General features: G+C 35.8%; 1 protein-coding gene across 6 annotated transcripts in view; it reads left to right on the top strand.

Moving 5' to 3' along the window:
* PPP2R5C (protein phosphatase 2 regulatory subunit B'gamma) overlaps nucleotides 1-26,520 on the top strand; it is an 81,826-nt gene that overhangs the window by 40,128 nt on the left and 15,178 nt on the right. For 4 of the 6 annotated variants that reach the window (XM_040558287.1, XM_040558292.1, XM_040558291.1 and 1 more), the window contains 7 exons: nucleotides 10,719-10,918; nucleotides 18,489-18,599; nucleotides 19,246-19,338; nucleotides 19,447-19,577; nucleotides 21,515-21,574; nucleotides 23,659-23,767; nucleotides 26,052-26,105. In XM_040558287.1, the coding sequence (XP_040414221.1) occupies nucleotides 10,719-10,918; nucleotides 18,489-18,599; nucleotides 19,246-19,338; nucleotides 19,447-19,577; nucleotides 21,515-21,574; nucleotides 23,659-23,767; nucleotides 26,052-26,105 (758 nt within the window). The remainder of the gene's footprint in view (nucleotides 1-10,718; nucleotides 10,919-18,488; nucleotides 18,600-19,245; nucleotides 19,339-19,446; nucleotides 19,578-21,514; nucleotides 21,575-23,658; nucleotides 23,768-26,051; nucleotides 26,106-26,520) is intronic. The other 2 variants (XM_040558288.1, XM_040558290.1) reach the window with 1 other exon arrangement.

The following is a 26,520-nucleotide window of genomic DNA, read 5'->3' as shown; positions in this document are numbered from 1 at the left end:
ATTAACGTAGCTTAAGGGATAATGAATGCTAAAGCTTATTTTAAATAGAAGAAATTAAAATCAACTGCTTTTATTGTTCATTAAATCTTCTGTTTAAAAAGAAGATAGTAACTAAAAATAGCCTTAATACATATTTAGGGAAATCTGCTGGGAGTGAGGTGTTTATAAACATGACCAGAATTTTTGGACATGCAGTAGTGGGTCAGCCATAGCTAAGAAAGCCAAGCTATTTGTGCCTTTTGTTGGAAGCTCAGATTTGAGTGTGTTATATAAAGAAATGGTCCACTCGTTCTGCTGTGGGAGAGTGGTAGAAATTTGGTGCACGTTACCAGCAGAACGTCAGCCTTTCTGGCAGAGAAGCAATGTACTCCTTTTGGGATGCTGTTGCTAATAGGTACAAGCTCCATTCTGTCCAGAATCCCTTTGTGAGACTGAAGACTAGCCCAACCAGAGCCTAAAGACATCTGTTTGAAGTAAATACTGTAGTTGTCTGAAAACATGTACGCAAGGGAAAATAGCATTGGAATATGCAGTGATGATTTGTGAATTGAGTTAAATGGAAAATTCTGAAGCACTTCATTCCTGCCATAATATACCTGTATATATTTGGTTTGTAATCTCTGTCTTTAATCTTTAATCTTAATGCATAATAATGTTGAAAGCCTGTATTTCAATATGAGTCAATACTATGGTCTTGTTATATGAGTCAAAACTTCCCTTGCTAAAACATGAATTTTATTTCCCAGCGGGGAACTGCTAGTAATTGTTGTTAGTATTTGAAGTAATGGTTCTTAGCACTTGACGTGGCGAGCATTGGCTGCTAAGTAAGTCATTGACCTAGCTCTAAGGTTACTTCTCCTCTCCCAGGCATTATTGCTGTCATGCCGACCACTTCTTTTAACCGAGTTGCATCACACAAGGTTCCCAAATTTCATAGGCATATGGAACTATTGAAGTGTTGCTTATGCCAACAGTGAGGAAGGCTACGTACTGAACTGGAAAGTAGGATTTTTTCAGGAATACACGTGGGGTGGTAATTGTTGTCTGTTGAAAGTTCAGTCAGAACCTCAGTTTGCATCCAGGCTCAGTTACCTTCACTGGTAGAGCCTTCCCTCTGAATAGACTTTTCGAAAACACTTATTCCAGATCTTATTTCTAATTTTGAAAATAATGGAGAATTCAGCTGATTGTGTTATCATCAAGGAAAAATTTTAGAAGTGTTTGATTAATTTAAAAATAAATGTTAGCTTCAGTGAGTGCATACAGCTGTGCCTGTGGTACAACTTAAAGAACTCTTGCCTGGGGGGTTGTGCGTTTGGTTTAGGTTGCATTTGGATGTGAAACACTCAGGGTTTCTTTCTATGGTTTAACCATAGAAAACCGTGGTTCTCTTTTCTTTGTGCTTTCTAATCTATTACGTCATCTCTTTCCAAGTCAGCACTTGACCCAGTATTCTTCAATGAAATCTTATGATATCTGTTAATAATTTTTCTAGATCTCACCATTAAGTTTATGTATTTTACAATTCCAAAGTGTCTAACAGAAAACAAGCAGTAACCCACAGGGTTTAGCACATGTAACAGCAAGGAGAGGAACAACCATGCTGATAGGCTCTTTAGGAAGTAACCAAGATACTTTATACATGTTTTGGTGGTTGGTTTTGCGTTGGATTACATTTTACACAGATGTGTGACAGCTAATACCGTTGGCAAGTTACTCACTCTTGAGTGGTATCTGGCTAGAGTTACAGGTTGGTATATGGAGTTGTGATGTGCTTCAGGAAGCTGCACTTCTGCTTGTAGTAGATGGCTTGGCATGATTAGCTTAGATTTATTTCAAGCAAGTATCAAAAGTGGCAGAGTTTTATTCAGTTGTTCATTGTTTTCTTCAATTTTCTTAATATAAAGCATATAAACTACACCACACACTGCACTTACATTCTGTAATGTAACTTAAGTCTGGTCTCACCAGTAACCTTGACAGCAGTTCTTCATTTTCTGAGAGACGGTTATATATATTGAAAATACTTTTAAACTCAAATGCAATTGATGTTGCATAATTTTGTTTATGTAGAACTCCAGATTATTGTACCATTGAAAATGGATGCAAGGTTACTTGTATCTTTTGAAGTACATAGTAAATCTAGGAAATAGAGGATTTTTCACTTATGGTTACTAGTAAGTGCTTTGTGTTCAAAAATGGCTTTTCCTGTCATGTTAACTGTGTGCGTGCCAAAAAGCTCAGAGATCTGTATCTGTTTGGTTCCTGCTTCCCTTGTTAAGACAGTTTTTTTCTTCCATTGTCTATTTGATTTTACTCGCTGTCATTTTTCTCCCTAATTTTCAGGTGGAATTTTTACTTCATTAGGTCAAGCCCATTTCTGCTTGTTTCACTTGTCATTTCCTGTATGAGCATTCGTGTTTTCCTCTTTATGGCACATTGCCTTCCAAGTATTTATGCAGTTATGACTTCTACTCTCTATTTTTTTCAATGTTTTAATCTAGTCTAAAAATGCTTAGTTCAGTCAGATTTAAATATATATCTGATCTCAGGGTGTTTTTTTACTGTTTTGGGGGGTGGTTTTAAGAAAGTAGCTGATTTCTGATAACATTCTTTTTAACGCAGGAGCTTAGATGCAGGGTGGTTTGGGTCCACTTTTGAAGAATCATTACATAATGTAGTAAGTCATCATGTGCCTCTGATCCACTTTTCCCATCACTAGTTATGATGTACACCTGGAAAAGATGTTAGTGGAAGTCATTTCAGTACCTCAGCTTGTTTAAATATGTAAAAAAAAAAAAAAAAAAAAAAAATTAGTGCCAAACAGTGCAGAATGACAGCAAACTTTTTTCTACTTCCTTGCCAGTTGAAGTCCTTAATCTCCCATTTTTATTTTTGACAGTTAAATGTCATTACATAAAGCTTCTCTATCATCAATCCCACAATTTAATCTTGTAGCTAGGGGATAGCTGCCACCACCAATAGCCTTCCACGTGGGATTCCCCCAAGACTGCAGGACTGCAGCTTTCCTAGTGGATCACTGTTGTGAAGCACCTCTCTTGGGCTTCACTCCGGGACTGACAAAATGTGTGCTTCTCAGGACTTGCTGCCTCTCGTAAGCTGTGGGGGTTTTTTGCTGTTGCTGTTTAACTAGTCTTACGGTAGTTCATTTAATTCTAGCAGCCCTTAGTTTATTTTTTTCTAATAAATGCAAGACTGTATTGCTTTAAAGAAAATCTAAATCCAGTGAGAAGTCTTTCTTTTGAATGATTTCTTTATTTAGAAAAAAAAACGTTATATGCTATGTACCTTTCTACGTAATGATTTCCAGCATCTTGTTCCTCCTGCCTTCCCCCTCCCCATTTCTGTATCGTGAGATTAAGACTAGTTTCATACACAACCCGTCAGAGGTGGAATAAACTTTTCTCTTAAACAGAGTTTCAGTTAGACCTAGACTGCGCATCAGCAGAGAAGCAAAGTCAGCTCTATTGCTTTGCTGAAAAAAATAAAGCTGAATTTTCACTACTAGCTGGGACCTTTGGTTTCTGAAAACAAAACTTAAGCAAAACCACTGGAGTACTTGAATGTGCAGAAATTTGAACAACTTGAAAGTGAAATCAAATGCAGCTTGCTTTTGAATTTTAGATAGAAAATGTGACACATGGGTAGGATTTCAAGCTTCATTTTTAAACTTTATTTAATATCAATATGTAGGGAAATATTTACCATGTTTTGGGTGCCGGTCTCATTCAGGCGCATTACAGAATGTGAAACAGCAGTAGTTAGCAGCAGTGCGGTTTCTCTAAAGACAGAGAAACCAAACCAAAAGCTCTTATTTCCAATTATAAATGCCTGTTACCTGGAGCACAGCCAAAAGGTATGTCTGGCAGCAGCTCCGTTCCTTGAAGGCAAAGGAGTGGGCATAGCCAGTATTTATAGCTGATTCTCCTTTCTCTATGGGATTGCTGCTGAGAACAGTGGTGCTGCATAAAAGCAGCAGATCCAAGAGAGGGTCATGCTTTAAAGTTGCAGTTTGCTGTACAAGTACTAATAGAGGTTGGGTGCATCCATCTACCAGTCTCAGCTCACCATCGAATTGGCCTTGAACAACACAATTTTGCTATGATATTAGCTGTTCGGGCTGTTAAAACATTTCATTGTCTGTCCTGCAGAAGCTGTAAGTATCTTTAGAGCATTTTTAACTATTGACCAGGAATTTTTGGAGAATCGTGGGCTTTGTTCTAGGCCAGGCTGAAAGTTCATCTAACCTGCAGCATCCTGTTTCTGACAGGAAATGCATTGTTTCAAGAGAAAGGAGAAAAAAAAAAAAGGTTGAGAACTTCTCAGTTGGAATGTATTTGAGTAATAATAGTATAATAAATGGTAAATGGAGAAGGACCTCAAACTTGAAAGAAGAAGGAGCTGTGATAGAGACTCAGCTGCAGTTTTTTTGGAAAAAGCCTGCATTCTTTTATGACACTACTTCACTTACATGTGAATCCCATTATCTTCAGTAGTGAGACAGTAGAATTTGCTTTTCTGTGCCACTTAAGAGAGCATAATATATAAAAATACTGAGTCTAATACAAGCACTGTGTGTCTTCCCATGGGTGTTCCTGTGGCTTTGATCACTATGGGCATTTTTCTTGTTTTAAGCATTTCTTTTGGAGGAGGAAAAAAAAAGCTTCTGCAGGATCAATAGTGTTCCAGATAAAACAGTATAAACAGCAATATTTTATGTATTTTTTCCATCCAACGTATGCATAACAATACCTTGTTTCAAGTAATCTGCAGCCAAACTCCCACTCCCAGGGTTGCTAGTTATTGTATCAAGTGTATTGCATATTGTATGTAATTATAGTAATTCCTTGTATTCCTTAAGTGTATTTTAAAGTACTACTAGACGTAATAGCATTAATTAAACTTTCCATGTGTGAACTGGAAGATTTTCTCCCCACCCCCTTACTTCCAGTATCATCTATTGGGGTAGAATACTGTTATCTGGGAGAGTTTTGTCTCTAAGTACTGTTAATTTCTTTTGTTATATTTTCAGTAAAATAATTGCAATAAAAGCTGCTGAAGAAAATCAGCAACTGTGATGAGTTGGTCAAATAATAGAAATGCAAGAAAAATTAAGTTCTGTAACCCAAGGAAGTGCTCCTTGCTGAGGACTAGCATAGGAATTCAACCATTTCAAAATAAAGTAAATATTTTAAATAGAACTTTATTAAATGTTAGACAAGCTTTTTTTGTAATCTTTCCATTTTTCTGTGATTCTTCTTCTCTTCCTCTTTAAAAACTTGATCGCTAGTTCTGGAAAAAGTGATATTTCTGTTAAGTCTACATTTCAATGGATTATGCTCGTTTTCCCATGTTCTGCAGTCCCCCTACCTACATGGCTGGCAATTTCTATTTCCTTTACTCTAGATATTGAACGCTCCTATTCTTTGAAAAAATGCCTTCATGGTACTGTTAACTTCAGTGTCTGGGAAAAAACAAAGATTTCCTGTAACATACTGAACTCCTCATGCTGAAGTACAACTCTGTAGTGCAAATTACAAAGCTCCAGTAATGCTTCAATTTTGCTTGCTTTTCTAATGGACAGCCAATTTAAAAGACACTAATACTTGCTTTTTGTTGTCAGAAGGGACCATGTTATCAGTCAGTATACTTGATGGTATGTCCTTGATAGCCCCCTAGTTTACAGTTAAATGTTGTTTTTCCATATTATTTAAAAACTGTAACCTTCAGTAGGCTTGGAGACACATTTCATAAGATTTATCGTCTGCTTGCAAGCAAGCATCATGCTAGGACTCTTGCTCTACACCTGCATCTTAAGGAAGCGGTTATTTCTAGCCTGTGCTTTTTATCTAGCCTTTTTTTTACGGTGACCTATTTTTTACGCATGCTAGTCTTCCTCAGTGTGGTGGTCCTGTGTATCCTGTTACTTAAACCTGGGTATGCTTCTGCATGAAGAACCTAGTTGTGTATTTAAAATGATAGGAACTCTTTTTTGTTGTTATGCGTGTCCATAATCTGATCGGTAGCTCTTATTAATGTCAGCCAGTTTTAAAGAAAAAAGTATTTTTTCCTTCTGATAAAGTGGAAAACTGTCAACTGAGCAAAACTGATACCTCTGCTGAGCCTTCACAAACAAGCAAGCAAGTGCTCACACAGCTACAAGGAATTGTATCTCCTACATGTATTTTCTGCAAATTCTCAGTCATGATTTGTTTTTTGCTTTTAAAATGACGTAGTGAGTCTTACTGACCACAAAATATAATTTGTGGTAGCAATTGTATTGTTCTTCCTGTCAGGCCACGACCTGAACATTTTCAACTTATAGCTTAATTGCAGTTGCAGTCTGTACGTGAAAACAGCTGTTCTGTATGACATTGCTGAGTCGCCTGCTTACCCTGCCTGCCTTTGTCCTCCACTCGGCAGCTGGTAAACGCTGTTGTCATAGAAAAACGGTCTTCTCTGGAAAAGGTAGAGTGTGAGTCAGTCATGGACACCCAGTGATGACACAAAATATAAAACTTGAAATGTAACTTTTATATTTGACTGAAAAAGTTACCCAGAGAACAGTAAGTTCTCTGCAGTCCTACAATGCAAATGTGTGATGTAGTATTGCAGGTACGTCTGGGCGCTTAGAAACTGAACTTTTGTTCATGTTTTCTGCTTTTGTTTCTTTTTCTATTTCTATTTTTCTTAAGTGAGGCAAAACTTTGTTCTATTGTGAAAGCAAGGAAATCATCTGTGTTCTGCTAAGACACTTAGGCAAATTCTGTAAGTATTGAATATGTGATATAAATAGCAAAGGGAGAGTTTTTAAGCATTACTCAGTGAATAGCACGAAAAGTCTCAATTTGGGGATAATTGTAAGGAGTAGCTTTTGAATAACCACAGCCTTCTCAGTCATTGAGGAATGGAGCACCAGAGCTGCTCAATTACAAAAAAATTCATACCTAATAACACGGTCTTCAAGTATGTCAGTTAACTTAAGCAATTAGAAGTCAGAGGTTACAATTAATTGTAGTGGAAGATGATGTAGAAGTTGTCACGCAGTGAATGGAAAGCACGCAGCCAGATAGTCCTTGGCATGTGGCTAGGGATAAATGACTTGTTGGGGCATCTCGTAATTAAACAGGTGTGCGTACATTCTCTGTACAAAAATTCTGGTCTATCCAGTCTGCTTCTTGGCCACCTTCACTAATCTCTGTCATCCTGAAATCGTCCCTTCAAACCTTACGAGTAGGGATGATCTTTACTTGATGGCAAGTACCCCAGGCAAGCACCATGAGAGAATTGAGGTCCGGACACTTGAAAGCTGTCGACGAACACTTACAAGGCTGGGAGGGGACATGACAAACAATTCCTTACAAATATGTGAGTTTCTCAGTCTCTACAAAGACCATCTCTCACTTCACTGAGCGATAAATATTAAACTTAAAATATTTAAACCAATTCAAAACAAGTGGTGATGCAGGTGGCTTGCCTTGTGAGGGTGTTCCTGGACTCCTCTTAGTTGTCAGTCTTTAATTTCAGAGATCATTACTCATTATAGCTGTAATGCTTCCTCTCCTTCCAGGTTGGTGTACTGGAAATCATTGTAATTGTATGTCCATTACTTGTATGATTAAGGTCTGTGGATTTCGTGTAGTATTCATCTCCAGCACGGTATCCCTAAGTGAAATGTTGTTACGCTTCAGGCTGAACCACTTTCCATTTTACGGTTAATTGGGAAAAGGTAACCACTTTCTACAAACATTTTTACATTCAGGTCATAAATCTACCTGACTTTCAACATGCAAATGCCTCCATTAAATACTCTTTCCAGGAGAAATTATTCATTAGCTATAGTTTTTAATCTAAATAGACAAAAGCATATGTATTCAGATACAATTTGTGTGGCTTAAAGTATTTTGAAATTATTCACAACACTGGACAGGATTTTTGTTTAATTTGCTGGAAAGTTAGTTGTTCACATCTGCCATTTAGCACCTTCTTTCTAATTCTTGAACCCTTCATTATCCAAGGTGCCTTAATGACACTGAAGTCTGTAACTGATAATGGTTTCTTTTGTGTACAGTTTTTTGTCGTTCTGTATCTTCTTTGGAGCTATTCTGCTATGTTTTTTTCTTCTGCAGTTGATTAGTGGAGCAATTTTTTTTAAAGCTACAGACACTAAAGTATTTTAGACCAAATATGTCATACAGGTTTATTACAGCAAAAGTACTTACAAGAGCAAGTTCTTTTGGAGAGGAAGGAGCCACTCCAGTTCGCTATCTTGACAATACATTTGTCAAGCATTTAAAGGAGAGCTACTCATTATATTAACTAATCAGCTGGGCTGATATGTCAGGCAGTTTATTAGGTTACATGTTCATCTGTTAGGCTGTGTGTGGTTATATTCAGTAGTACCACTTGAAATCCTTTGTCTGGTGATGGCTCTTACTGCTTGTGTTTAAGAAAGTTTTTGCATTTTATGGTGCGCTGAAGAGAAAGACAATCTGTCAGTTGAAGTCGAAGCAAACTGCTAGCATTTTTACAAAGGCAATCTAGACTTATTTTGTCTTTTATCATGCTATTAATGGCTTAGTTGTTCATATTCAACAATAAAAAAAATTGTCATACAAAAATGTTAAATACATTATGGTGCTAACTTATGCTCTGTGGTATATTCTCATTTCTTGTCTGAAACTTAATGCTGTGGTTATGTGGCCATTTTAATTGGCATTGATTTTTTTTTTTGCTGCTGTCAAAATATGGTACTGTTTTCTTTACATCTGGCCAGTTACTTAAATATTCCCAATTTACTGGAAGTTAAGGTCCTGATCCTGAAAGCTTTTGCTGTATATAATAAACTATAATGTCACATACATTGATCATCTTAATTGCTCATGGGGTGACTTAGGCAAAAACCAAAGCACATGGGGAATTTTGCGGCATCACAGCTAAACCTTGTAGAATTTTAGAGGCATAACTTTTTGTTTCATAACTGTTGAAACGTTAGCTGTAAGAGATATTTTAAGTTGTCACCATATGAATATTTATAAATAGCAGTCTAGTGTTAGTTCTTTCTTAACAGTAACCTAAATTTAAACTTCTACATCTAAATTTGGACACAGTGATTTAGGCTTGCTTCAGATTATAACTGGTGGGTTTGTGTTGATATGAGTGTATTTTTACATTTTTGAAGGTTCGTTATTTTGGAAAGTACTGATGGCAAAAGTAGTGCTGGCTTCCTTGCTTATTGGTTCTCTGTATGTTTGAACTGTACAATCTAATTTTACTTCACATACAAGCGTTAAATTAATTTTTGAGGATCATCAGGGTGGATTAAGGTGTAAAAAGCACATGAATTAAAGACTTCAAAGTTTTCAGAGAACCTAGGTGTCCTTGTCAAACAGCAAAAATAGCACTGCACAAAGCACTGTATAAAGGAAAGGCACGTGTAACTTGATATAACAGTGTTACAGACAGAATTAGAGAGAGTTACCAAAAGAAGTATTTTGAAAAGGTATCACAGAAGAGAGAAATTTAAGTAGATTTGTACGCACTTGAGAAGAGTCACTTTAAACGTGAGGAGCAGTAAAACAAAGCACCAGCAAACTTGTTCAGAAACATTATGAATAGATAGAGTAGCTTCACGGGTCAATCAAAGGTCCTCTAGAAAGGAGGAAAGGGGAGAAAAAAATTGAACAGAAGTGGCACTGGGAGACTTGAAAGGAAGATGGGCAGAAACGTTAGTGTTCCTATTACTGTGTTTTCTTACCAGCTGCACTTGAGTGATGATTAAACAATCAGTAAATATCAAACCAACTATTTACTCATTTTGATTTAAAATTTACTGGTCTTTTTTTTCCATGTCTTACCCACCTTGATGAGAGCTGACAATGTTATTTTATTGCATGTTATTTTAATATATATAAATACATATATATGTATACATGTATATATCAACTCATGGCTTACATTTGGTAATTGTGATCTTTTCCAGAAGGCCAGTGTTTAATTTTGCAGTGCTGGCCACAATTAACTGAACTAAAAATGCTTCAAGAGATTCATAATGCAGGACTGTCTCTTGCACATGCAAAACATTCAAAGTGATGCTATAAATTGAACAATAGTTGAAGATCCTACGTGCATCTACTCAAATTTCTTTAAATATTTTTTGTGTTAATGAAGTTTTAAAAATAAATAGTTGTTCTGTGCCTACATGTGGTTATTGCAGTCTATTTTCATGCTTGCTGAAAATAATGGAATTTGTGAGGTGGTACATCACAAGTTTAAAAAGTGACTCTGGCTTAAGTATATTGATGAAACTGAAAATCCACCGATTTATCTCTCAGTACTCAAAAAGGAATATTTCTGCAGGTATAGTATTTTGTACACAAACTGAGCTCTTTAGGGAATTCTTGAGGCATTTTTTCAAGTATGTGTATTTTTTTCAATATTTTTTTCTGTGCAGCACCTATTTGTAATGAAGGCAGTCACGCATCACTTTTGGAATTTTGTTAATTCATCCTCTCACGTACAATGTATTTTACTGGGGTTCTTGCTTTGGACCACTATATTCCTGAAGTTCTTTGAAGATTTGGGAAGTTTGCTTTTAGTCTTAAACACTACAGTACCTGTGTCTTGGGGAAATAAAAATGAGTAAAGAATAAAGTCTGCTACAATATAACTTATAACCAATTATTTTTACTTTTCAGATGTTCCTCCTGCTGATCAAGAAAAGCTTTTTATCCAGAAGTTACGACAATGTTGTGTACTTTTTGACTTTGTTTCTGATCCACTAAGTGACCTAAAGTGGAAGGAAGTAAAACGAGCAGCTTTAAGTGAAATGGTAGAATATATCACACACAATCGCAATGTGATTACAGAACCTATTTACCCTGAAGTAGTACATATGGTAAGTAATGGAACCCTTCTGAACTCTTTTAATTCATAATTACTTCTTCAGCTGTGTCAATCTGTTTGAAGAAATCTTACTGAAATCTTCAAAAAGATCAACTATGTTTGCACATTGGCAAAATGGTAATATAGTAGTGTTTTTAAGTCCTCTTGCAAATGTTGACTCTTCTATGTAATTGGATGCATATTTGCAGCAGAAATAAAGTTGATGAAATGAAATCTTTATTAAAAAAAGACCATCCATCCCCTCCCCCCCCAATCTTTTCTGTAATAGGCATTTATAAAAATGCGATGGGGGTGAAGGATGTAAATCTAGTTTTTAAAAGAACAAGTAGATTGCAAAACTGAAAGTTTGAGTGTTTATGTTAGAATTAAGATCACTTCTGCAATCTTGATACTTAATCTCACATAATCACATTCAGTGCCCATGGTTGAAATTTTATTTTTTTTTCTGCATTTGGAGCCGAGAATGAGGCTCAGTCCTTATTTTATTACACTGATGAAGATTCTGCTGGAACAAGTTATATCAACTATTTAGACCTGTGTTGTTTCTTCCCTTTTGCTATCTAAATTTAAGCCAATTCAACCCACTTTGTTTTCTGTCCTGTGTAAGTTCAGTCCAGAGGAGGCCGTGAAACTACAGGAGAGTCTTTCTGCTCTCATTGTGGTGACTGGACACCAGTTGCATGGAGTAACAACTGGGCTGAGAACAGAAAAAGAATCTTTTCAAGTAGCTAAGTACTAAGCTTGCAAAAAATTGTTGGCCACATGTGACACGGTGGTCTGCCCCCCCCCACCCCCCCCCAAATACTCAGTTGGGTTGAGCTTTCACGGGGAATAAGAAAATGGTACCTCTTTAACATCAATGTGAACTCAGTCAGATATTGAGGTCCTGCTCCAAATCAGAGACTGTGAAGCATCTTTGGAGTAGATTCAAAGATTTATAGTATTAAAGGTGTTACTCTGAAGAGTGATTACACCGTAAGTGTTCACTGATACAGAACTTATTTTCATGAGAACTTCTGAGTATATGAGGATTCTGTACAACTTTAAGTCAAATGTACACAAAACATTGAGGATGGTTAATGAGATGTAGACCATGTCTTTTCCTATGTTTTGATAGCCTATTTGTATATACGTTTTTTGCTCATCAATAGTTTATTTGAGAATACTTGATACTCATGGAAAGAGAATTATAAAAGAATAAACTTTCTGAGATTTCATTTAGAGAAAAAAAAATGAATTCATGATGATGGCTTGAATATCTGTGTAAAACGTTAGTGTTTGCTCTTTGCGAGGAGTCTTAACTGTCCATAAAGTCTTAACTTCTGCATTATGAGCCCACATTATCTTCCTCCATCAAAAACCAATGGCAAGGATACATTTAACCAAGGAAAATATATACTTCCTTTGCTTTCAGATGCAACTAACGGTAATATAGTTTGCAATTCTGTCAGTCTAATAAATCTTGGTGCAGAATTTGACTCTTAATCACCAATGTTCTGCTATGGGCTCACAGCATCTGTTTGACAATTCTTTCAGTGAATGTAAAATGCTTTTTACTTGTAAGAATCTAAAGGATGTGGGATTTCCTTGTATAAGACTTGTACAGCATTGTGGCAGACACTGTCAGTAACCGTTGTCAGACCTGGACTAGGATTTTTAGGTTAAATTCAGATAGCAATTTTTTTAAGGCTGCTATTATGGAAAAGTTTTCTTTCAGTTGTCTGTAATGAAACAACCATATTCCTCTTGCAGTATTATTATATGCCTCTTTCAGGCGTGCACATACAGATGAGTAGTTTTTGCTAAATTCTAGTAGTAGATTTATGTGGATTTTAAGGTAGAATGGTTGTGTTCTATGTACTTTAAGAAACCTGTCTACGTTAGGACTCATTACACCAAACTTGGGATAATAATCCATCTAGTTCAGCATCCTAATCTTATCAGTGATGAGTGCAGAGGTTGCTGGAAAAGATTAAATCTGATTTTTCTTTATCTGAGTTGGTAGTTGGTATAGGAGTTAGGACTTTACTGTGCCAATCTGTTTATCTTCACAACTTGGAGGTTACTCATCTATATATGACTACATACATACATAAGTGTGTGTGAGAGAGCGAGAGAGATTTTTGTTTGCTATAGCTACTGTAGTGTTTAGGCCAAAAACTTAGGGCAATAAATTTCGCAAATTACCTATTTAATAATAATTAATCATTTTTCCTTTTCAGTATCTTTATTTGTTCTTTTACTCTGATAAGAGCATTCTTTATAATTCTAGCGATCACATCATGTTCATGCCCCCCATCCCAACCCGCTGTCCCCATTCGTGTTTCAAGTATCTTTGCCAAATGTATAGTTAGATCTTGTCTTTAAACTATGTTTTGATTTGGTTGCTTAATAATTATTTAACTTTAACCATGAGTCTTCTTTTCAAACAATACGGGAGAAATGAGTTTCTCAAATGGATGTAATGTTATTCTCCAGAGGGGAATGCAAGAGTTTCTTCCCCTTCTTCCTCAAAGACCCCTCCGACGTCCTTCAGATTCTCTTTACCTTTGTAAGCAAAAATGTGATGGGAAGGGAAACGTTTTTAATAAAGACTTGTTTTACAAGTTCCGTTTCTCATGTATATTATAGTAAGGTTGGATTGACTATCCCCAAAGCAGGAACTCACATCGTCTCAAAACTGAAAGACGTGGATAAACATCTAAATACACGTTGTAAATGTAAATGATAGCTTAATAGTTTGGATGAAAAGCATCTGTTGCAGATTCTTGTTTAGTAAAGGGATATATGCTTTGGTTTAGCTTTGGTTTTGAAGAAAACAAGGCTTTATGAGATTGTTCTGTTGTGCACTGATTTGTCAGAAACACAAACATTTGAGGATATTAGTTTTGTAGAATTCTTGTGAGGATTGTTAGCTATGTAGGATACAGACCCATAGGAGTGCTGCTTTCCATCTCAGGAAGGGATGGGCAATATCTGTATTGTATCTATTTTAAGAGGGACTATGAAAGTGAACATTAGTATGAATATTCACTTCCCCCAGCTAACCAGTCAGAGGATATTGAGGAGAGCTGAGTGGAAGCTAAGGAAATGCTGAATTTTGAGATCCGGGGTTGTAGTGTTCTGAAAAACAAGTAGATCCAAAGCTTGTATAAATAAGACTTACTTCTGTAGCCCCCAGAATAATTTCCTTGATGATGATATAGTACTTGTGGATAAAAAATCAATGTTTTTGTGAAGCACAAAGACCAATATTACTTCTTAAGTTGGTAATGTAAAGGAATTAAGGTCTTATTTTATAACTAGGTCATTTCAGCAGCTAAAGCAGTGCTACTGTTCATGTATTATGAATATGAAATGACATACTCATGCACATGGGAATATATATATTATTTTAAGTGTTATTTTGGTGTTATGTGGGTAGGTTTTTTGTTTACTCTGACCTTTGATATGGAATAAGAGTTGATATTGTGAGTAGAAGTGTACTACTTGTGGCTCTATTCAGCTATTAGGATGGCTTTATCTATTAAAATATGGAGGGCGCAGACTGTCAGATTATAAAGCTCATCATTCAGAGCTGTTCTTGTCAAGCTTCACTTGGGCTGCTCAGCAGAAGGGAGGAGAAAATGTGTGTAATGTTACCTCTGTGATACCTACTTGTTTGAAAATTTTCTCTAGTGTTACACAAAATGGGCCACCAGAAAAGCAGGGTACATAACAACCATGACAAGCAAACATATCTGTAAAATGCAGCTTGTTGGCCTTTTCTTTTGTTGTTCTCCCATCCTCCTGAGTTACATCCCTTGGAGTTAAGCAGGCCCGTGCTAAAGGTGCAGAGAGAATTGTGGCACACGAGCCCAGTTAAGACTTAAATATGATAAAATTAGGGGGGTGTAGGGGGGGTGCTTGTGGGGTTTTGTTGGATTTTGGGGGGAGTGTAAATTAATCCTTTATGCTACGTTTACTTAGTACTTCTGTGGGAATTTGACCTTAAAGGAAATTGGGCTTTGCAGCTTGCATCTTGTCTGGTAAAAAGACAGTAGTTAGGGAAAAGACATGCCGTTTGACAAGAAGGCAAAGGTCTCAATAATACTAACTCATTGTAAATTTTCATAAACTTCAGTGGTTTAATAGACAAGTTTCAGATCTGTCTTCATTAAGAAATGCTGCATCTTGATTTGAGCAGTTCTCCGTTCTGTTGGTCAGAGATAAAAAAAAAAAAAAAAAAAAAACACAGAACAGATCAAATCAGGCTTCGTTGGCTCCACTGCTCATGGAACAAGTTATTCTGTTTTGGGTTTTATACTTTTTCCATTTTATATTCTCAAAAAAAAAAAAAAAAAGGGAACCATTACTAACACCTTATACAACCCAGCTTTTCTTTCTTCTTTATAGTAAGAGCCCGAGACTTTCTTATTGAGAAAAGGCTGATTATTCTTCGTTTTGCTTAACATCTTAGCAAGTGGGAATCAAGTCTAGTCTTCCTAAGTTTTTCTTGGAAGACCATTGATTTATTGCAATTTTTCTCCTTTTTAAAAAAAAGCTTCAAGGTTATTAGTTTCTTGATGTCCATGCTGTTAAAATATCTTTATATTTATATGCCCCTTTTTAGCTTTACCTTTTAATTCTGTGAAACTGTAATTACTCTGATACAGCGTTCCTAATCAATATCAGCCCTACGGCTCAGTTGTTGAAATAAAGGAATATTATGAAGCAAAATAGAGCGTGAGGATGACTTTTCCTTCATGGGAATATGATGTAATTCTTGCAGATTTAGCTGATGCAGTTTGATACTGCCTCCCACTGTCTGCTCTGCCATCTGTCAGACGTGAGATGGCAGGACAGCACATACATATGCTCCATAGCCTGCTAGTTAATAAGTAATGTACAGCATTATTTTAAACTGTGAATGGAGGTGTTAATGATAAGCAGTCAGAATGCGAACAGGGAAACATGGCCTTCTGTTGCTCTTCCCAGAATCCCACTGAAGAGAGGTGGAGTGGATTCCTCTGCAAAACAACATCTTTAGATAGCTCACTCTTTCAGAGCTTCTGGGTTATCTTCAAATTATAAGCAGCTAAGCTCTGATGCTATTTTAAAAAAAAATTTATATATATATATATAAATAAAACTGTGAGAAAAGAACAAAAATGTGTGTATGGCATGTGTATCATAAAACAATTGAAAATTAGAAAGACTAATACTATGGCATAAAGAATAGACTTTTAAGTGTGATTAAAGTAGCCCTACAGCTACATTATAAGTAAACTCCATCGTGTAGGGTTTAGGATTTTTCCTTTAATTGTTGAGAGCTTAGGAGCATCTCAGCTGATAAATTAAATAAAATGTTCTTTTGCATCCTCAAATAAAACATTCAGTTCGGTGCAAATTCCAATGGAGTAATCTTTTTTTTTTCTAGCTAGTTGTGCAAATGCCCTGTACTGGCATGTTTGCTGAGCCAAGGATTGGCTTTCATGAAAAGGCTCAGTAAATGGTTCTGCTGCTCCTGGTGATGTAGCCTTTTGCAAAGAATTTTCTTTTTCCTGGGAAATCTGTTGTATCTTACTTCGCCAGACTTAGGAAATGTATTTTTCAGGTTTCCCCTAAATTTTTGCAAAAAGACTCCCCGATCTGTTACAATGCTCGAATAAGTAGGAAAAGCCTTAAAGAGTTTCTGTATGTAGCCTAATATACTTGATCGTTATGGAAGGTTAGAATAGTAAACCACTTCTTTTATTTTGGCAATCTTTTCATTTCTGCAGTGTGTTCAATCTGAAGCATTTATATCAAAGAATCGTTTTGAAGTAGAGGATGCGGTTTAGGACCATAACTTGAATTGATCTGTATTTTTCGTTGTTCAAAAATAAGTTTAGGCTGCTTGGTACTGGTTTGATAACGAATAAGCAAGCAACAAAACAGAACCAAAAGTCTCTATTGGATGCACTTACATGGCTAAACAGATTGCATTTTTCTATTTGCTCATCAGTGTTGTCTCCTACCAACATCTGCCCTGCCTAATACTCTGGATTACAAGTGGAATTGAGGAATTAGTCTCTCTTGGTATTGACAGCTGTAGCTGTCTTTACGTTTACAGATAAAGGATTTTTCAGGTTTTCTTACTGGCATGCATGGAAACCTGTTCCCTGCAACTTGCTCAGTAAAAGGTTTAAATGTTAACTGCTCAGGGGTGACAGAAAAACCATTTGAGTCACTAGCTAGTTGGTCCTTTCTTGTCCATGAAGAAGCCAGCTGTCATTTCAGGTGGAGAAGTGAGGGTACCGCAGACTTTTTAAATCTGTACTAAGCCATTGTAGGTAAGATTACTCTTGAGAATGTGCTAAATTTATCCCAAAAATCGTGCAAAATTTTTTTCAGCTAACAGATGTGTTGTACTTTCATTTATGATTATACGTATTGTATGTATTGATGCAATTGTGATTATATCTGATCATGTGTATTTTTATTTACATTCAAAAAATAATACAAGCAACATGCATTCAGTGATGAAGTGGTTTTACCTAGAAGAGGACCTCTTAGAAAAGTGTTCTGTGTCAAAATTTGTTTCAAAATCATCAGTCTGACAGTACCTGTGGTGATCAATGCACAATGTGCAGGAGCACAATCAGCACTCATCTTCCCTAGAATATTTCTGACCTTGAGATATGCAGAAGTTCCTTAAATTTTACCTTTACTTTGATGCTTTTTACCTTTTAAGATTTTAAAAAACTTTTTTTTTTTTGTCTTGAAGAGCGTTTCAAATCCCTAATAATTTTTAAAGGGCTTTGTGGCAAGTGCTACTTTGATTCACTCACATTATAAATCTGCATCTAGACAAACACTTGACAGCACAAAATATATTTATACCTTTGTACTTGTGTGCATGTGTGTATGAACCTTGAAAAGCAATTCATCTTTGTAGTCTGCTCCTCTTCCATGAGGACGCCAAACCGTTTTCAGGGCTTTGAGAGCTCAGATGAAGTAAAAGATTCAAGATTGTGCATTTCTCCCCTCTTAGTGCCCCCATGATGTAAATGGGCATGGTTTAAGAGAAGTACCACTAGGAGGGGAACAGAGCAATTTGTTTTTGAAATGTTTCCATATTTGTACACCCAGAGTATAATTTGAAAGCGATAATAATTTACAGAATAGTTGCAGGTAATATTTGTTTTGCAGCTCTGGTTCTGACTTCTACTATTGAAGGTTGTTGTGAGGCCCTTTACAGTGTATATATAAAAATATTTGTCTAAACATTTATATATATATATTTGCTTGGGCTTTTAAAATGTGCGTGTTTATATGTGTCTAAAGAGATGACATAAAACATCCTGTCCATAAGTTTGTGCTTTCAAGAATGTTTCATGGAAGACTGTTCTCCAAGTTTAAAATCTTTAAAGAAAAATAAATTTACCTTGTTTTTGTTTAAATTGCCAGCTTACATATCTTGCATTTTTGCAAATGTTAACTAAATAGGTCATGTTAAGAATTCTCAGTGAAAACTGTCTTTGAAATCTTTTATAATCATTCATTTGTTTCAAAGCTCTTAAAGGCTCGTGTGATTTCAGTTTGCAGTTAATATGTTTCGAACATTACCACCATCTTCCAATCCAACGGGAGCAGAATTTGATCCAGAGGAAGATGAACCAACTTTAGAAGCTGCGTGGCCTCATCTACAGGTACTTAAAGAAGACTAGGAATTCGTAATTTAACAGAATTTTAACGTTAAAATCATTGTTTATTCACTCAAAATGACTTAGGTTAGGTGTTTATATCTGTAAGTCAATTGCATTTCTCTGCTATACCTAAAATACTTCTTGAATTTACACATAATCTTTTCCAAAAAAAACATTATTGTATTGGAGGTTAAAGGCTTGCTGTTTCTTGCAGTACAGATGCAACTGCTGTGACTTAAATGAGCTTCAGGTTGTCACTAATTGCTTTGATCTGACTCTGGCACAGTTCTGGCTTTGAGAGGTACTATGACAAACAGAGAATTTTCAAAACACGTACTTCTGATCATGATGAATATTAGATTATTCTGGGTCTCATGAGGAAAATCTAGCAATGGAGCTCAGCAGAATTTGAATGCAATTTAAAGAACCTAAAGTTCTTGCTCTAGATAAAAACATACTGCATTGGGAGGGCAGGAGCAAAGCTTTCATTGTGTGCAACATAAATTAAAAAAAAAAAGTGTGCTATACAAATATAAATAAAAACAGTCCTGTTCTGAGCAACTAATTAGTAATTTTGGTAATGTACTGCTTATAAAATGGTTTCTTGTTTAAAAAACTAATACTGTTTTTTGTCGGACTTTTTTTTCAGCTTGTTTATGAATTTTTCTTAAGGTTTTTAGAATCTCCAGATTTCCAACCTAATATAGCTAAGAAATATATTGATCAGAAATTTGTATTACAGGTAAGGTTTTAAAAAAAAAAAAAATTAACTTCAAGCTCCAAATCCATATTATCTTACAATGCATTAGGTTCAGGTAAAGTGCCATCTTTTCTTTTTTCCTCTTTGCAGCTTTTAGAGCTTTTTGACAGTGAAGATCCTCGTGAAAGAGATTTTCTCAAAACAACTCTTCACAGAATATACGGGAAATTCTTAGGCCTGAGAGCTTACATTCGGAAACAAATTAATAATATATTTTATAGGTAATGCATTTTATAGCTTTTTTTTTGGGGGGGGGGGGGGGGGGGGGGCTTCTAGCTTTGGTACACTTTTCCACAAGTCATTATACTGTGATTGTTTTACACTCCTTCCATCATGCCTCTGTTTTCTACCCACAATGAATGTATGACACTACCCATTTAAGAAACTAGCAAAAAAGCTGCCATATACTGGGTACCATTCCATGAATGGCACCAGCAGTACCAGCTGCTTATCTTCTCTGTATGTGGTAACAAGTGAGCCTTTAGAAGAGATAGAGAGGAGCTACTTCAAAATAATTGGGAAGCCTTCACTCTCCTGCAGACAAGAGCTCTTGACTGGCCATGTCTAGAGCCAGTATGTCCTCAGGTAAAAATATATGTATATAATTCATTTCTGAACTTTTCTTTTTACTTGCTACTTCTTGCGCTTTACTTTCAGGGGTAGCAGAAGCAAAGTCTTCAAACACAGATGGTTCTGGTGTGTGGCTTTTGGAAGACTGAGAAATGTTCTGGCCATTAAATTGACTTCATTACAAAGAATGCAAACTATTATAGTTTTCCATATTTTTTCACTCTGAAATTTATATGAGAGATGAGGTTATTTCTACAGTGCAAATGACATTTCTCTACTAAGTTGTAGGGAAGAAAATCAAACAGAAAAAGTCTCATTTATGTAATATTTTTGAGCTGTAAGTTGAAACTTTTTGCATTTGATTGTAAACTCATGAATATGAACACCAGGGAGGAAAGCTGTGTCAACTTCTGTCTTGAATTAAGGGATTGTACATGACAAACTCTTAAAGTATGTGTAGAATTTTTCAAAATACTTCATTTTCTTATACTTTTTCCTGCAAGTCTTTTTACATAAGCCTAGTAAGAAACAGAAGTGTGTGATCTTTGTCTTTTAGCCACTAATCAAAATTACATAAATTCTGTCCCCATGGTATGCTAATCTTATTTTTTCTACTATGAAATATATATTTTTAAAAAATTAAGCCAATATGTTCCTGCTTATTTAGTCTTAAGGTTTTCATATCATTGTCTTTAGTTTTGCTTAATATTGTCCTGAATTATATAGAGAGCATTTTAAGGAGAAAAAAGTCATATTAAATACTCTGGATTAAAAGTAGTTTTTAGTATGTTGGTCTATGACAAGTTTTCAAATAGGAAACAATTTTCTAATAAATGAAATTGATATTATCTTCTAGTAAGTAAAAATTTTGATAATTATTTGTAAAATACCTGAAGTTGTGCATAGAAGTTTTTCAATAAACTTACATTCAAACAATTGGGAAAAATGCAGGAAAGGTGATTGCATGGTAAATTACAGTGTTCTGTCAAAAGAAAATTCAGGAAAATTTGACTTCCTCGGTTTATTACAGAGCCTTTTGTGTACATAGGAATCTGTAATGCCAAATAGCTCTTTAGATCCATAAGCAGTAACTCTTTGAACACCTTGTGCTTGCATGTGCTATAGAAGGTTGAGTCACGGCATTTGATTATGCCAGTTGCTCTGTGTTATTTTAATATTTAAACCATTGTTTGCTGTGTTCAGTTCTGCATTATTGAAATGGCATGGAGTATGATTGGAAAAGGCTCAAATGAGTGTACTATTGTTAAATGTGGGGGAAAAGAGCAAGCGTGAAGGTTGAAAGCAGCTTGATGTGCTCTTGATTTATTTCTGTATGGAGCGTTCATGTCTTCTACAGAACAGGGGCTTCAAGAACACAAAGTGTCACTGTCTTCAGAAGAGTTTGTAAGACTGCTAAATTGTTCTGGTGAACTCTGCAAAGTTTCTCTTCCACTGTGTGCTTGTTTTCTTTCTACTGAGTGACTGAAACTGGGGAGGTGAAGGCTACCTATAATGTTAAATGGCAATCTTGGTGGTAGACTTACATCTCTGTTTGGCAGTAACTGAGTAAAACTTTTCATTTATTTAGGTTTATTTATGAAACAGAACATCACAATGGCATAGCAGAATTACTGGAAATACTGGGAAGGTAAGTTGTAGGTTTTGTCTAATTAGACTTGCTTCATCCTCAGAGGAGGCTTTAAAGATTGAGTTGGGGATTGCAAATTGTTATGAGACAAGATGAAAATAGCTTCCTAGCACGTGGCAAAGCTGTAGCTGAGGATAAATTTTGTATAAGAGTGCAGAAATGGAGCAAAAACTTCAATGTTACAGCAACATTTTTGGGGTGTGACAATTTTTTATATCATATTTTTAAGTCTTATTTTCTAGCTTAGGAACCTTGTGATTAAGATTAGTTGTAATGCAGCTGTGATTAATGTGTAACTAATTGCAATTTGTTTAAAAATTCTTCCAACTTTACTAAATGTGTAGCAGGTAAACACAGGCAGGACAGATAGGTTGTAAGTTCTCAGAAGCCTTCTGTTAATCTCCTTACAGTAAACTTCAGTGATGCATCTGAAAGCCCTTGAAACTAGAATTGTACAACATAAAGCTGATAGCCCAGTCAAAACTGGTGTGGTTTTTATCAACTGATTTCTCTCATCCATGTGCAAGCTTTTATTTTATATACATAATACACTTTAAAAGCATAGCTAATTTTTACTTTACATTCTTTTTGTATCTTTGCATGTAAAAATAACAGTGTAATGTCACTTAATTTTAGAAATATGTAAATTTCACAGGCTCAGATAATGAATCAAGTTTGCAGGGACCTGTGGATATCATCTAGTCCTACCCCTCTGCTCAGGATGTAGTCGGTGAGAGTGGGTTGTTCAGGGCCATGGACAGTCAAGCTTTGAATATCACCAGGGGTGGAGACCACAAGATCTCTGGGCAACCTCTTCCGTGTTGGACAACCCTGAGATTAAAAAGGGATTTTTCTTCTGCGTGAAACTTCCTGTTTCAATTTGTGCCCCTTGCCTCTTGCCTTTTCATTGTGCATCATTAAGAAGAGCAACTCTGTTTACACAGTCTCATCTGATACTGTTACACATTGATAAGAGCTTCTTCTCTTCCCAATGCTAAACAGTCCCAGCTCTCTCAGCCTTTATGGGTGTCAGATGCTCCAGTCCCTTAGTCATCTTCATGGCACTTTGCTGGACTCTCTCCATTTTATGTCCGTATCTTTCCAGTCCTGGGGAGCCTAGAACTGAACCCACCACTCCAGATGTGTCTCACTAGTGCTAAGCAGAGGGGATGGATCACTTCCCTCAACCTGCCAGCAGCTCTGTTCATAGTGCAGCCCAGGATGCTGTCTAAATTGAAAAGATGTTTTGTAAATTCCCTATGTCTACATGTCTGCCTGGAATAATTATTTCATTTTCAACTAAATATTCAATGATTAACTGAAGTTACAAATCTATCATTACATCTACATGCTATAAAAGTAATGAAGTAATACTGATCAAGATATACTGAAGACTGTCTAAAACTGAAATATGGAGCTAAATCTGCAAAACATACTGTCACTGACTTTTTCACTTTAGGTTTTTTAGGTTGGCTATAAGTGTTAACTTTGTAAAAAAAAAAAAAAAAAAAAAAAAAAAAAATTCCCCTCAGGTTTCCAAATCAAAATTTGTATCGTCTAAATAAGGCTTCTGCGCTGTAAATGTGCTATACTGATGGGCTGATATTGATGGGGATGGGTTCTACAAGTATTTTAGCAGTCCATGTTTTTTTTTCTCCCTTGTTTGCTGTCCTGGGTCGATCTCTCCAATGTTCAGTCTCAGGTTCATTCTTTAATTCGGTGACGATGCTGATAGGAATATGTATTCAAAGCTTTGTTTGTAGTGAGTAGTTCATAACAAAAATTGGAATCTGAAGTGCTAACATAGTCGTATGTGTTGCTTGGAAGAAGAATTTAGGACCTGTGAAAGATTTGGGTGAGGTGTGGGCAGATGTTGATTTGACTGTTCTATTTATTTGTGCTCTTTAAAGAGCTGGATCAAAAATGGTGTCTGGTGCATGTGGAATCTGTACATTTTTCTGCTACGCTGTGTTTTCCAGGAGTTCTCAAATGTGCTATGAAAACAAGGGTTTGGTACATGCTGTACAGTAGTGCAGTTTTTGAGTAATTGCTGACTTTTATTTTTTAATTTCTTTCCCTGACAGCATAATTAATGGATTTGCCTTACCATTAAAAGAAGAGCACAAAATATTCTTATTGAAGGTTTTGTTACCACTGCACAAAGTGAAATCACTCAGTGTTTACCATCCACAGGTAAGTTTTGTCTGGTGCTATTCTTAATAACATAAAAAGTGCAAAGGTCTGCTATGATTGACACCTTCTGTTCTAACCTACCTGAGATGGATTGGTCTTTCTGTTCCCCTTACTTCATAAACTAATTCTTCTATGCCTTCTACTGACTTGCATTCATATCAGCAAGAAGTAGACGTAGGGTTGCCTGTCTTCTATGACATATCTTACTGAATGAAATAAGACACTTCAAATGAATTGTGTGAAATACCAAAGTAAAGTCATAAATTCACATTGAAACAGCAGCAGATATTCAGAAAGATTGCACTGACAAGTCCAGATATATGTGATGAAAGCTAATTTCTATAATCAATTTAAATTTTCTTTAGAGTAACGGAGAACGCTAGCTATAGTAATCTTTGTACATTCCTCAGATTACCTGGGTGGATTCCTTGGTAGTAGTCATCAAAACCAAGAAAGGAATTGGGCTAACTAGCTTAACTTCCATAAATGAGAAAACATTTAAGCTGTTTGATATGTGCAGTGATACTCCTATTTAAAAATTTTACTTTGGGATTGTTGGCGAGTGCAAGGGATGTAATAGTTGACTGTCTAGGCACAAAGTGTCATGCTTAGAAGTGAAGTTGGTAAACACTAATTCAATCTAATCTTGCATCTGCTTGAAAGTAATACACATAGTTATTACTAGTTCACTTTCTCATATTATAGAAAATCTTAAAATTTACAACTGTTCTGTGCTTTTTTGACTAACTTAGGTGATGAAGTTCAAAATATTTTTAAACCAATATGGGACACCAAAATGTTAGCAAGTGGAAAGCACTTTAGAATTTAAAATCGCAATTTTGTTTTCTATGATTGAAAAGAGGAAATGAGTTGAAATGTGAAGTACAAGATAGAAAAAAAAAATCTAATTCACAAATACAGAAAGGGGAATAAATTACCAGTTAATGTAAAATTAAACCTATTTACAACTGTACTGTTACAGTTTTTAAAAAAAAAAAAAAGGACATCTTAAGTAAAGACGCTTCAAATTTTCATCTTTTTGTAACTAAATCAGATATTGGCATTCTCTAGCTTTTCACCAGCAGCCTAGATAAGGCCAACTAGGAGATAATTTTTGCTATTGCACATGTGTGTGGACTTTAAGAAGATAGATTTGTTTTCTCAGCTTCATAGTCTATTCCTTTGTGTTCATTTCCAAGAGATCTGTAAACTTTTTCTTCATAACAGAAAGATGAAATCTCAAATAGAACAGTAATTTGCGGATTGATTTCATCACCAAAAATAGGTGCAAATTCCCATTCCCATGCAAGAATCTCATTTGGAGATGATTTGGAAAGTGACTGTTTCCCTATTGGTAACAAGAGGAGAGGTTTTTAACCTTCCTTCTTGGCAAACCAAAGGAGGCACCAGCAGATACACAGGCTATTGCCTCTCCAGCAGGAGCTGATTCAGGCTTTGCAGTGCTGGCTTCTGACTATTTGCCTCAGGGAAGTTCTGGAGTTCATTGTATTAAAGTGAGCAATTACATTTATATGAAGGAGAGCTTCTAGGACATGGATTTCTCATTTGCTTTAGAATTAAGTTTCTTTAATTAAAACCAGCAAAGCAAAAACTATGTAAAAACAAGCAGGGCATTTGAGCAAAGATGTAGTAGATGTGAGTAAACAGTGTGATCCTTTGTCCAAAAGTCTGTTTTCATGTTGATTTCATACTGTTTAATAGCGTATCTTTATCAGAGGATAGAATCATTTAGCAGTGAGGCGGCTTCCCCAGATTTGTAACTGCTTGTTCGTAGTCTCTTCTCCACTTTTGTTATCTTCTCTTTGTATATTAAGAATCACTTCAGTATCCTAATTCATATTAGAAAGAATCGGTCTTACTAACCCTATCTTTTTGTATCTCCTTGTTTTCTGGTAACAATTTATCAATTCTGATCACTGATCCACTGTATAATGAGAGAACAGTTTAATTTCTGTTCAAGCCTTTCTCCCCCTCTTGTGAATTCTGGCTTTCTCAAGAGACAGTATACAAGTCTTTCAACAGTTGAAAGTGTATGTTCCTATTATAACCCAGAAGATGAGTACAGACTTGAGATAGCTGGGGAAAAATTGTTAAAGCATATGTACTCTTTTGTTGTTTTTTAAATTGTCTGCCAAATAACCTTGTAAAATTACAGAAAAACTGTTGTTTTTATCTGGATTCAGTAGTGTTCTCCAGTTATACTACTGATTTCAAAGTGTGTTCAGTTTCACAAGCGTTAATAAAATATTCTCTTTTATTTTAGCTGGCGTACTGTGTAGTTCAGTTTTTGGAAAAGGACAGCACACTTACAGAACCAGTAAGTTTATCTTGCTATTATATGTTTTTGGAATATTAATCTCTTTCATCTGTAGACTGCTTAAAGAGGTTTTAGGAACAAAGTATTGATAGGTGATTGTTTTTAATCAGAAGAGTCAAATATTTAATCATTTTGGTTTATCGAGTTGATTTTTTTTCTCAGCAACCGTTTGGAATGCTCAAAATGAATTAATGCAACTTGAAAATTATATCTTTTAACAAACAGAAGAGATTTTATTGTGCTTATTTTGTTCTGGCTGACTAGATCTGACAGTTGATGCAGAAGCAGTTTAGTCAGATGCTTGCTTGCCTGAACTGTGCTGTGTTGAGAAGCTGATGATATGCTAGAGCACAGATTTCTGGCACACAGCTACGTACTGATGCAAGGCTTTTGAGTCAGATCCTGACTCCTTTTG

Source organism: Cygnus olor, chromosome 5 (assembly GCF_009769625.2).
Source record: "Cygnus olor isolate bCygOlo1 chromosome 5, bCygOlo1.pri.v2, whole genome shotgun sequence".
Taxonomy (NCBI): domain Eukaryota; kingdom Metazoa; phylum Chordata; class Aves; order Anseriformes; family Anatidae; genus Cygnus; species Cygnus olor.
The sequence above is the reverse complement of the archived record's forward strand: the minus strand, read 5'-3'. Positions and strand labels throughout refer to the sequence as shown.